The sequence below is a fragment of the Ambystoma mexicanum genome, chromosome 13, assembly GCF_040938575.1.
Source record: "Ambystoma mexicanum isolate Mex_15411 chromosome 13, UKY_AmexF1_1, whole genome shotgun sequence".
NCBI classification, from domain to species: domain Eukaryota; kingdom Metazoa; phylum Chordata; class Amphibia; order Caudata; family Ambystomatidae; genus Ambystoma; species Ambystoma mexicanum.
The window spans coordinates 807,327,435-807,340,920 of record NC_090938.1 but is presented as its reverse complement, the minus strand read 5'-3'; the positions used below and the strand labels follow the sequence as shown (position 1 = coordinate 807,340,920).

The 13,486-nt window shown below is 48.0% G+C and overlaps 1 protein-coding gene across 1 annotated transcript in view; it reads left to right on the top strand.

The window, feature by feature from the left end:
- The window catches only part of LOC138522037 (H-2 class II histocompatibility antigen, E-S beta chain-like), a 228,372-nt gene that overhangs the window by 197,325 nt on the left and 17,561 nt on the right, over positions 1-13,486 (top strand). The window contains exon 5 of the mRNA XM_069635259.1: positions 10,849-10,878. Coding sequence (XP_069491360.1) covers positions 10,849-10,878 — 30 coding nt within the window. The remainder of the gene's footprint in view (positions 1-10,848; positions 10,879-13,486) is intronic.

Below are 13,486 nucleotides of genomic sequence, written 5' to 3'. Positions count from 1 at the left end.
GAACATGTAATTTCATTTTATGAAAATTTGCTTATCTGAACGGACACTCTGCGTTACGCCGAGAGAATGGAAATGGCGAATATTATGTACGTTCTACTGTAGACCAATTTGTAGACAAAGGAGTCAAGGTTTCATTTTATGACCATTATGGCTGGCTGGCTAACATTGCAATGGCTTGTTGTTTTTGGCATATTGTGAGGACACGCAGAGACAACCGGCGTGCACTTGTATTTGTCCCAGGCCCATGGGCAGTCCAGCACCGAAATGCATGTAGTCCACGTCTGGGTTCGCACAGGTTCCACCAACGCCCAATTCTAGGCTAATGTTACTTTAAAATGCCATCTATCTGTTATTCAAATTCTTCCGTCAACTTCCGCATCGGCATCCCATTGCGAGCTAAACATACTGCATAGTTCTAACTTCTCAAGCACATCGTAGACTCCAACATTGCACATTGTTTTCTCTGTGTTTGCATTGTTTCATGTTTGTGTTCATCATTAGTTGTCACACGGTGCATAAGTAATGGATCGATCACAATAAAGAACGGCTAGTGAGACACATTTCTGTAGTTTTCTACACAGATACATCCTGCCGTTCTGCGAATGTCATCATTTCCAGATACCAATTGATGGCTTCTTCAGCTGCCAGTTGTTGATACACCTCAATGGCTGGATGACTATCACGTTGATTTGGGACGATTGCCCCGGGCCCATATGCCCTTTCGCGGTACCGGCAATAAGGAGTAACTTGACATTGTTTACAGTGGTCTAGCAACAAGCTGATGCCGAAGCCTTGCGAATCACGGTGCGTCCAATGCGCTTATACCCAAAGGAACACCTTGTGACTCACGATAAACATGTGTGTATCGAGAACAAAGAAAGAAACACACAAATGGGTTGATTATGGAAATCAGCGGATGTTCTCTGAGCGTTTATTGTAAAATAAAAGCACATTATAAATGATAAATTGCAGAGTATTGCAGTTTCCTTTAAAGATAGTGTTTTGTATTCAGAATTGGGATGTGACGTGCTGTGCTGTGAGAGGATGTGTGTTGATATTCCGGGTTCTGCGTCAACTGACGTCAGGACGTAGGTGATGACCGGGCGGGTTTGGCTACGCTGCACAGTAGCGTCACAGAGATAGGCAGAGAATATCGCTAGGAATGGTGATGTCAGCTTCAGGGGCGGGGCATATGATTTAGTGCTGATAGGGCACTTGAGCTTAGGGCGATGCGGCAACGGATAAGATTAGCACAAGATGGCTGCGCCCTGCTGCCTGATTTCGCATGTGTAAAAGTGAGGCAAACCCACGGTAAGGTGCATAGGAAATGTTTTTACGATCGATCAACGTATGCTTAAAAACACATGCCCCAACGCTCGGGACAATAATATTTTTGAGTGCACTACTCCTTTAAGGTACAAGGGCTGTTTCTGTAACTGATATGTTCCTGCGATATTTTCCAGACCTGCAATGTCAGACTCTGGTGTAGCTGAAGAGCAATGTGTTGAAATGTGAAGACTGACTTTTGAGTTATTGTGGTTAGTAGTTACTGGGGAAGCATTACGAAATCCTATGGTATGTATTGGTCTTTTGTACACAGGACCAGCTGCACTAACCTCAGGACACTGAATGCCTTGTCCTGTTAAATGAGTGTTATTAGCAGTCTGGGGATATTGTGTAGCTAGCCAAGCTGGTCCCGAGCAAACAACTTGTGCCACTGAAATCCCCATTACATACTCTGGTTGCAAGTCCACCACAATGAGTGAAAGATCTTTGGCTGCAGCAGTGTTAAGACATTGGGCCTGAGACATGGCAGCCCGAGATAAAGGAGTACAAGGTTTGTGCACAGGCTGAAAGTCGAATGCAGTGTCAGAAGAAATGCCAGAAAGCACATGAGTGTTTTCCACTGTTTGGGCTAACAAAATCTGCAGGAATTCATTATATTGCTGCAGTTCTTCTACAGATACGGCCTGCGGATCATAATTACAAATGTCATAGTAGTTTAACATAGAAGGGTCAGAGAGCCAGTGAGTGTAGTACTGTGCTTACAAACATTTGTTTTCTATGACTAGTCTGTCTTTTAAACTAGGGGTTTTGTTTGCTGTCTTTATGAAAACTTAAGATTTAGGCAGAGGTTTCTTCAACCAAAAGGAAAGCATTTTAGCTCTGTGTATGTATGTATGTATGTATGTATGTATGTATGTATGTATGTATGTATATGTATGTATGTATGTATGTATGTATGTATGTATTTATTTATTTGCATTTTTATAGCGCACAGCAGCCCTTAGGCATTGTGGCGCTGTTACTGTTACAGGAAGACTTGCTGGTTACAGGAAAGAGGTGTGCATAGCGGTTACATAGCGGTTACATGCAGCAGCTTAGCTTGGTGGTTACAAAGGCAGTTTAGCTTATTGGTTACATGGGCATACATAATATGCAAAGTGGTTACAGTAGGTACAGTAAAATTAATTACATGCTTAGCATTGCGGTTACCTAGGAAGCAGTGGGGTAAGGTTACAGATTCTGCTTGATGAGTTTGGAAAGCCTGAGGAGTTAGTTGAACAGAGTGGTTTTGAGGGTTTTGCGAAAAATGAGGAGGGACGGCTCTGCTCGGAGCTCACTGAGGAGTGCGTTCCAGAGTTTGGGCACTATGTGTGGGAAGCTTAGACCTTCAGCATTAACTCTTTTAATGAGTGGGACTTGTAGTTGGGTGGCATGGTGACTTCTTTTAGGACGGGTAGAGGTGGCTCTGTTGATGGTATCAGTTAGGTAGGGTGGAGCAGTGTGGCTCAGGCATTTGTGTGTGATGGTAAGGATTTTGAAATTGACACGTTCCATGATGGGTAGCCAGTGAGCGGCTCGCCTGGCTTGAGTGATGTGTTCTCTTTTGGGAATGCTGAGTGCTGCGCGGAGCCCGTTGTTCTGCACGATTTGTAGCCTGTTGATGTTTTTGGCTAAGGTGCCTGCAAGGATGGCATTGCAGTAGTCCAGCTTGGCTCCAATTGTGGCTCGGGCGATAGAGAGGCAGTTTGGTGGGGTTAAGAAAGGTTTAATGGCATTTATGAGTTTAGTGGTGTGGGCCGAAGCTGAAGCAATGGCGCTAACCTGTCGTTTCATTGAGAGGGTCGAGTCAAGGTGGACACCAAGGGATTTACAGAGGTGGAGACAGGAATGTTAGTGGTGTTGAAATTGTCATATTTTTTGTTAAGTTTAGGCAGAATTTCTTTAGGGCCAAGGAGTATGATCTCGGTTTAATCCCTGTTAAGGCAGAGACCATTGATTGCCATCCAGGTTTGGATGGTGGTGTAGATTTGGTGAAGGGCTGCTCCGTGATGGTCCTAGTCACCGGAGAGGGGGAGTAGTACTTGCGTATCATCGGCATAGTTCGTATAAGCTATGCCGAGTAAATCGAGTAGGTCAAACAGAGGCTTAGTAAATAGGTTGTAGAGGGTGGGTGCCGTACAGGATCCTTGGGGCACTCCGCAGTGAATGGTGTCAGGAGCTGCATTGGCAGGATCGGAGTAAACCTTCATGGCTCTGCCTTCTAAGAAGGAGGTTATCCAAGAGGTGTTTCTTAGGAAAAGTGGGCTGCGTTGGAGAGGTGGGAGGTCAGAATGTTGTGATCTACCAGATTGAATGCTGCTGAAAGATCAAGAAGAAGCAGAAAGGCTGGTTTGCCCTTATCCATGATGTTGGTGATTTGGGTTTTGAGATGTAGTAAGGCTGTTTCTGTGCCGTGACCTTTGTGGAAGCCGGATTGTCTGCTACCCAGGATGGCGTTGGCTTCTAGGTAGTGTTGGATTTGTGTGTGTGCAGCTTTATCAAGAATTTTTAGGAGGAATGGGACTGTGGTGATGGGGCGGTAGTTGTTGGGGCAAGTAGGATCAAGGGAGGGTTTCTTTATAAGGGGGCGCACCGATGCCTCTTTGAGGCTTGGAGGTACAGTTCCTGTGGAGAAGGAGGCGTTGATGAAAGCAGTGATAATGGGGGTTAGTGCGATGGTGCAGTCTTTGATGACGGCAAGCAGGCAGATAGATATCTCCTTTACAGGTGGAGGGTTTGATGTGTTGGAGTAGATCTGCAACTTCCTTTTCTGTGACGTTTCTGAATGAGAAGAGTGGGGTATCCGGATTATGAGTGGATGGGTTAAGGGATGGGAGGTGTCCCTGTTTAGGTAAGGCTTTGCGTTAAGAGTGGATTTTTTCTTGAAGGAGCTTGATTTTATTGAGGAGGGCTGCTTGAATGCTAGAGCACCAAGCTTCATCTTTGGATATTTCGTCGGATTTGGTGGGCGGGGTGATGAGATCTTTGAAGATTGAGAACATTTCCTTGGTTTTGGAATTGGCATTGGTTATTCTTAGGATGAAGGATTCAGACTTAGCTTTAAAGATTGCTTTTTTGTACGTCGAGGAGCTGGTTTTGAATTCTGTCAGGGTTGAGAGGTTCAGCAAGGATTGCCACTTAGCTAAGGCCAGGCATTTGTTGTTACCTAGAACTGCTAGCTCTTCTGTGAACCAGGAGTTGGAGTGCATGGAATTATTTTCTTTCTTATTCTCTAGGGGAGCTATGGACTCAATAGCGTTAGTGAGGGTGAGGGAGTAAATGTTAGCGAGTACTGTGGGGTCATTGGCAAAGGGTGGTTTGAGATTGGGGATGCCAAGAAAAGGAAGGAGGTTCTCTTTGTTAAGATTTTTGGAACTTCTGACTTTGGCTGGTGGGGCGTACAAGAGTACTTTAGTGGTAGACTTGCAATGGTGGTCTGTCCACGGGAGGGCTGAGATATTGGTGATGGCAACTGTGCAATTATGGTCAGCTATCCAGTCGATGGAGCGACCTTTGCAGTGAGTAGGCTCAGAGACTTTGTGGGAGAACCCTAGGTCGGTGAGATCATTGGCAAGTGAGGTGGCAGGTTTGTCCTTGGGGTCATGAAGGCCTAGATTTAGATCTCCGGTAGGAGGGTTTTGGTGGAGCTTTTTAAGTTGTTTACAAGAATATGTAGAAAGTGCTTTTGGTAGTCTGCGGTTGCGCCAGGTGGTCTGTTTGTGACAATGAAATGTATAGTGCATTTAGGGGAGAGCATGATCTTGGCATACACAAGGTCAGCGTTGTTTTCCCATTGTTGGTTACAGAGTCTGATGGACAGGGACTCCTTAGCAATGAGAGCCACGCCCTCACCTTTGGATGTCTTGCGGTCCTGTCTCATAATGGTGTATCCTGGAGGTAGAGCGAGAGATATGGCTGGGCCAGAGGCTTCATGAAGCCATGTTTCGGTAATTGCTAGCAGATCGAGGTCTGGGGAGCTGATGAGGTCATTGATTTCTAGAGCATGTGCAGGGAGAGAGCGGGCGTTGACTAGGGCACATTTGAGGGCGGTGGTGTGGCTGGATTTGCAGTTGGTGGGGGTGTGTGAGTTGGTGTCGGTGGAGGGCTTGTGGTGAGCGGGTGGAGCTGGGTCAGGAGGGGAGAACAGGCAGGTGGGTTTGAAAGTTTCTGTTGAGGGAGAGTTGCTGTGAAGGGTGTGCGGGTGCTAAGTCTGAGGTTTCTAAGGTGAGTGTGGAGTGGGATGTGGGAGTGTGATTTGGCTCTGAGCGAGCTCTTAGCCTTGAGAGTCTGGTGGGTAGAGCGATGTGCTGTGATGATTTAGTTGTGCTTAGGTAGTGAGGTGAGCCTAGCAAAGGGGTTGAAGAAGAATGGAGTTGGGGGGTTAAAGTAGTAGTTCAAGCGTGAAGAGGAGGCATGGTGTGGGAGAGCCCGGGTAAGTGGAGTGTTAGAGTGAAAAGGAGGAAAAGAGTGTTGATGGTGAGTGATATTTGGTGCTTGTTGGTCCCAGGAAGATGCATTAGTGAGAGGGGGTCGTGCAAATTGAGTAATTGCATTTAAAGGGAAGGGTACAAGATAGGAGTATCAAAGTGTGCGTTACTGGAACACTGACGGGTGGTGGTCGGTTTGAGTAGTACAATATGTGCCAGGTGGGTAGAAGTAGCGACCAATGGGGAAGCACAGATAAGGCAAGGCAGTCAATGCAGTAATAACAATTGGGAAGCACAGATAAGGCAGGGCAGTCAAAGCAGTAATATCAATGGGGACGCACAGGTAAAGCAGGGCAATCGAGGCAGTGATACCGTATGTGCTGGGTGGGCAGGTTAAGACCGATGTAAGAACACAGATAGGTGGGGCAGTACAGTTACCAGTAGGAGCATCGGTTGTGCTGTAAAGTCGAAGTTCAGCGGATAGGTGCGTGCAGATTATAAAATGCAGCCTGTGGGATGTCAGCTGGTGGTGGAGCACGAAATGAGTCAGTGCATCAAAAGATGGGTGCCGCGTGTCTGCACAGAGCAGAGAGCCTGCTGCAGTTTCAGGGGAACAACCCTGCAGGGGCAGATGATTACAGTGGTAGCGCAATCAGAGTGGTCAAAAGCAGGGCATTGAATGGATTGCGTGAGTAATGCTATGGGGGAGGCGATCAGTTTATAGCAGCGGCAGACAGTTAATTTGGAGTCGTGGATAGCCAATTTACCAAGAGTAGAGCAGGGGCATGTAAGGAGGTACTCAAAAGGCAAGTGATAGTAAAAGGGGTGGTGGCGCTAACAGGCACAAACAGGGCCCTTTGCCGCGGCCCTTCACCGGAAGGGCTGCAGCCGGCTCCTTCCGCCTGCTGGCGGAAATGCTTGTTTAAAATGCTGGTGTGTTGCTAGGCAACGAGGGTCGCCGATCGTACGGTGGTGATGGCGGCCATTCTGTATCAGATTTCAAATGGCTGCTGAAGAAGATGACGATAAGAGCACACGAGTTAACGTGCACAGGGGTGTGCCTTTCCTGCCTACGGGACATACATCTATTGGCTCTTGAATTCTGTCCTATGTTGCGCAGGGCACCCAGGTAATGGGTGGCTGTGCTGATGTAAGGGGGCAGGTAAGCGCCTACAGCAGGAAGTTAAACAAGAATGAAGACAGGCAAGGTAATTCAGAACGACGGAACAGGAAGAAAGGACAGATCTCAATCGTGAACAAAAAAGGGATGGGGACCATGCACTGGACAAAAGATGAGGAATCCCACTAGGGGAGTATACACAGGCTGGACTAGAGACTGCCCACAGATATAAGGGAAGCTCAATGCCTCTGTGTAAGTTACTTTTACAGGCACCACTCCTTGCAAGCCCATGGAAAGGGGAAGCAGGAGTGGCATCTGTGTCTGGACCCTAGGGCACAAACAAGGAGTGTACTTACACGAGACAAGCCGGTATGGGTCCAGCCGGAACCTACAGCGGATGCCCTCTGAGGGAACAGAACGCAACACACTGTTACATTTAATTCACTATAGACTAGACACGTGAAGGGGCAGAAATTGCCTGCTGGGAACCCCTGCAGCCAAATTCTGAACAAAGGAGTAACAGAAGCACAAGTGAGGACAAGAACGGTAACTAAAATAACTAGGGCAAAATAGGCAGTAAAGTAAGCAAGGTTCAGAAGGGGAAAAACAAGTAGAAAAGAATCAATTTGCAATAATACAGAAGACTAGAACTGCAGACAGGTAACCAGGAACTGTAAATATGGACTGGAATAACCAGGGGCAGGACTGAAGACAGATAATGGGGAAACTGTAGCTCTGAAGTGGGAAAACAAGGGCAGGACAGAAGATGGATAAAAGGAAACCCAGGACTGGAACTTGGAAGCTAAAGCCAGGGAAACACAGTCTGTAGGAAAGGAAGAAGTAACAACAGGCAGGGAGCCAGATAATAGGAGGCAGAGAGTAAGGGGCTGCAGACAGGGAACAATGACTGCAATATAGGAGCAGGGCTGCAATGCAGGACGCTCAGAAGAGCAGGGCAGAAGGCAGAGGAGATTAGCAAGCTGCAATGCAGAAAGCTTAGAAGAGCAGGGCAGAAGGCAGAGGAGAGGTGCAGGCTGCAAGCCAGGGAGCCCAGAGGAGCAGGGCAGAAGGCAGAGGAGAGTAGCAGGCTGAAAGGCAGGGAGCCCAGAGGAGCAGGACAGAAGGCAGAGGTGAGTAGCAGGCTGCAAGGCAGGGAGCCCAGAGGAGCAGGGCAGAAGGCAGAGGAGAGTAGCAGGCTGCAAGGCAGGGAGCCCAGAGGAGCAGGACAGAAGGCAGAGGTGAGTAGCAGGCTGCAAGGCAGGGAGCCCAGAGGAGCAGGGCAGAAGGCAGAGGAGAGTAGCAGGCTGCAAGGCAGGGAGCCCAGAGGAGCAGGGCAGAAAGCAGAGGTGAGTAGCAGGCTGCAGGGCAGGGAGCCCAGAGGAGCAGGTCAGAAGGCAGAGGTGAGTAGCAGGCTGCAAGGCAGGGAGCCCAGAGGAGCAGGACAGAAGGCAGAGGAGAGTGGCTGGGCTGCCAGGCAGGGAGAACCGGGCACTGGAACAGGCGCAGTATCGACAGCAACAGGACACAGCAGAATAACGTGGCTCTAGGCAAAAAGGGCTGGGAGTGAACTCAATGCAAGAGACCTGTGCTCCTGCAGGCTGCTGCTTAAATACTGCCCTGCCCTGGGCTGCAGCTGGCTCTGGAGCAGTACACCTGAAGGTAATCTGCCTTCTCCCTTCCTCCCTCGTCCTGGGAAGGTGAAAATAGCACCGATCTCTAGGGCTTCTGGTGATTGTGGTTCCAACACTGATGCATAGGAATAACCAGAAAATGAGAACTGCTGTAAGGTGCATTATGGAACATGTAGTTTGCAAAATTAAATAAGAAAGTACCAAAGTCTTGCAAACAGAAAGTAAGGACAAAAATATGAATAGGTATTATCCAGGGAGTATTATAGAGATGAATGAGTCCCAAATAGTCCACGATGGGTGCCAATTGGTGTGCTAGTGGCACAGTCGTGACAGCACCTCACTGAGGAGGCCCAACAAGGCCGAAACATGTCTGGTGTTTCCATGCAGAGGGGACCTGGCCTAGCAGTTCGGGCTGGGGGGCTACCATTGGTGGCAGTACCTGACTGATTTGCATATGGCTGGACCCCTTTTTTAATGCCGCAGACAGCCGGGCTAAAAAACGGTGGTGTGGAAGGTTGCCCAGAGCAATGCCAGTGGTTCAGATTAATTAAAAACTTCCACCTATCACTTTTGTGGTTACTTATTGAATAGGAAGACATCGTCCATGTCAGTGTGCAGACCTCCATTTAGCACTATTTAGCCATTTCATTGAACGCCCTCAGAACGAACTTACATGCCTTTTATTGAAGTTCCTTTAACCTTTGAGCATAATGATCCATTATTATTCAGTAGTGACCCACTAGGAACCCTTTTGGGATGTATGGGTTCACCCTTTTTGCAAGGGAAGAAACGCATAGTTTGATGCCTACTTCTTGCGGTAGATCCTTACCTGGTGGCATTTAAAGTTTAAATTAATGATCTGCCCTATTGCTTAAATGGGGATTGCAGGAAGACAGCCACGTAGACTGATCCAGTATGTGTGGGGAGTGGAATGGAGAGGAGGGGGGAGGGCCTCGGAGAGGAGCCGCAAGCGATATATATACAGACAATATGAGAACCTTTGGATCTGAGACCAGGATTGAGGAAAACTGCACCATTGAATAAAATGTTGATTTGAACGAGACGTTGGAAGGGTGGGGGTGGGGGAGTTGGGAGATTTAGGGCCTCATTACACGGAAGGCGGTAATGGTTAATGGCCACCGATACTGGTAACGGTGACCGTTAACCATTACCGCCTTACTACGAGGTCCCTTAGCGGGTTGGTGCTTTTTAACGCCTGCTTTTTGCAGGCGTTAAAAACCAACCCGCTAAGGGACCTCGGAGCTAATTACGGCACCGCAAAATTGCGGTGTCGTAATTAGCGCCTTCCCCATTTCCATAGAGCCCTATGGGGCAGAAATGGGAATGGGGAAGGGCAATGGCGGAAGGGGGATTTACCGCCCCTCCAACCTTGGAATGGGGCGGTAAATCCCCTTTCCGCCAAGGCGGTGCCGGTATTTTACCGGCATGAGCCATGGCGCTAATAGCGCCATGGCTCACCGCCTTCCGTGTAATGAGGCCCTTAGTCTATTCTTGTTCATGTAGGTTATACATGTCTTTGCTATATTGAAAAATGTCTGGTTCTCTTTAGAAATGCTAATAAAACCAAGTTTAAAAAAAATAAAGTTTAAAGAATATGTTTGACCTTCATTTGAGGGTGTAGGTCTGTTATGTTAATCTTGCTTTGTCTGTCTGGCTGGGGCGCTAGCTAACTAGGAGGACAATCAGTCTTCATCAGCTCCTCTGAGCTGTGGAGCCAAATCCTGTCAGAGGTTCTGATCGCCCTGGTGAAGGGCCAGTCTCCCTCTGCTTACACACAGCAGGAGATTCCTGCCCACCTCTCTCCAGTAAGAGGGCATGATACTGTATGGCACCCACTCACCAGGCTACAGGGAGTCGCTCCCTACTTGACGCCCCTAACTAACATCGGTATGCACCAACTGCAGCACACCTGGCCTGGTCTTTCTCTGGAACGTTTCATTTCAGTCAGGGCTGGCATACATCATCTCCTCTTTCATTTCCCAGAGTAACCAGCCCTTTTCAGCGATAGCTAGACTGCCACATAGTGCTAACAGGCCCTCACTGCAGTCCTCTGCGAGGGTGTAAAGCTGAGGCCACCTCACACATAACCTGCTCACTGAAGCTTGGAAAGTGCAGCCCTCTGACCCTCACTTAGTAGTACCCACTGTGCTTCACGCTTTAAGGAACAGAGAGACTGCCTAATTGCCTTCCAGGTGAAGTCATGTATTGGTTGCATACACGAGGGATTGTCCAGTGACAGGATCATGAGTGCGGGGCCACAAAGTGATAGTGCCCAGATTGACTGAAAATGAGTTTAACACTGCACCTCTCTTTTTTTTTGCAGGACGACCACAGTTTCATCTTCAGCCTGAAGGTAATTTTAAAATGCAATATTGCTAGAGTTGGAGCCCTGTGCAGGATTCTGAGAGCTAGTGGGGTATCACGCTTCCCCTGAGAGTAACGCTCATATCTTGCGTCAGTAGAGTCTAGTGCAGAGGGCCATTGCTACACCCGCTCAGTGTGCTGTTTGTTACATGCAGTCCATGTGTTCTCTCCTCTGCAGCCTGGAGCCCAGGGCTTCTGTGCTGGCTTAAAGCAGACCATCTGATAGGTATCACAAACGGTGTTCACAATTTTAGGGTACTTTGCACACCTTTTATTTCATGTTTATCGTGGGCATTACTCCTCCTGTGTACAATTTGGTGTCTTGTGTGCTGGTTTTAGTCCCTGTATACTGCAGGGCTTCTGCCACCCGTGCACACTTGGTTTCCTGTGTACAGCTGTTAACGCCCAAATGCCAATCAAGATTATGCCCTTCTGTATGTGCCATGTTATCCAGTATTTATATCCTTGTCCTATCAAAAATACGCATGCATGTAAGGTTATACAATAAGTGCACAAGGGATTGCATTTCCTGCGCTAAGCTGATAAATAGAGTATAAGGGTTATGCCGATAGACCTTCCTGAAAGGCTCCCCCCACCCTGTGCCCACATATATTAAGCCTAACCACAAAATGTGGTTGGATATCGTATTCTACGAAGACTACCTAAGCCAACAAGGTGTCGCTCTTCAACTTAAGCCTGTATGTAAGGTGTTTAAATAGTGAAACCTAGCCAGGAGGCATTGGGGCTCTCTAGCCTTTTCCTGAACTGCAAGGAAGGATGGTGGCGCCACTAGAAGGTTCCAGAGATCAGGCGCGTACCAGGGGAAGGCCTGTGTCCGTTTTCTTTTCTACAGTTTTGTTTCTGGTCTCGAGATGTTGTGGCTTTGGGAAATGCTCTGGCCTCCCAAGACGGCCAGTTTGTCGGCTAGGTATGGTACACTTGAGTTGCCTCAGCCTTTTATTATGTGTCACAGGCGATCTTAAAGACTATTTGGGCTGGTACAGGCAGCCAGTGTTGCCCCCTTAAGGTAGGGAAGTGGGATTGTGTTTTTTGACTAGTGATTACTCTGACTGCGGCGTAATGTGCTGCCTTGAGAAGGGTGAGTGATGTGGCTGGGATGACTGAGGGGAGTGTGTTGCCTCATCCAGGTGTGAAGTCAGAGGATGAGCAGAAAGCCTTAATTTTGCACCTTAGTGTTAATTGGTACCAGGCAGTGCTTTAGCCCTCGCAGTCTCCAAAAAGTGGTGCTGAGCCGGGGCCCTGGAGGGGCCCCCTGGTCCCACCACGCCATGGCAGAACACATTATCCCGCCACGACCGAAGCCTCGACGGGAGATGCACTGGCCATTTTAAAGTCAGGCGGCTGTGTGACTGACGGAAGTGCCAGCCAGCCACAGCATCGCTGAAACTGGAAGTTGCAGTTTCAGCAACGCTGTGGCTGGCTGGCGCTGCAGTTAGTCAATGTAACTTCCTCGTGTGACCCCTCACGTGAGGGCTCACAAGAGGAAATTATGTTCACTTTGTTTCCCGTCTCCAGGTCACTGACCCTCACGAACCTGGGGGCTCCGTGACCTAATTTACAGACTAGATCATGGAACCCCCAGCCTCACAGAGGGTCAAAGATGCCATGGGCTCCTTGATCTATCTGTTCTGCAGAGCAGAGCACAGATCACCAAGCTCGAGGTGTCTTTGTCCGTTGGCAAAGCTTTATAAAAGATGGCTTAAATTGTGTGCTTTTCAAGCCATATTTTATAAACATAGACATATGTTACATATGTCTATGTTTATAGTTTATAAAAGATGGCCTGAAAAGTACACAAACCATAGTAAGGTATGCATACAGACATATAAATGCTTAGGTACATTTATATATTTGTTTGTGCACCTTACTATGGTTTGTGTACTTTTCAGGCCATGCCCACCATGGAAAGCATGCCCCCAAATGACCCCCCCCCCCCTCAATTTCTTAGCCCACTTAAAGCACTGGTACCAGGACATTTGGGCCTTTCTGCTCTGGGTTATTTGAAAGAGGCTGCTTTGCATAGTGAGGCCCAGTGGCTTGGCACTTGTTGTGAATCCTTGCAGGCAGAGTTTTGCAAGCCATGATCAGATTAGTGCTTGGCTGGTCGCAGTTTTGAGCAGCATGAACTCGGTTTGAGACAAATTGAGTTTAAGATAAGAGTTCTTCCTCCAGGACTGAATGAGCCTAGCCATAATTGTAGCTCTTCACTATAGCTCACTTTTAGGTTTAAATACGCATCATCTAAATATTGAAACAGGGAGGTGTCTGTCATTCAGGCGAGCCCCCCAGATACTCTATGTATAGGTTCAAGACAGGGACGTCATTTCACCAAAATGCCAGGGGTAGCGGAAGTGACATCACACGACCCTTGACCCCCCCTGGTGACATCACAGGAAGTGATGTCATTTGACCCCAGCCCGAAGTGATATCGCGGGAAACGATGGAGCACAACCTTTCACCCGTTGACAAAACAGGAAGTGCCATCACATAGCATTGTACACATACGAAAAATATGGTTATGATATCGCTATAATGTGATGCACATTTCATACAAGAATGGATCGCCACATGCATCG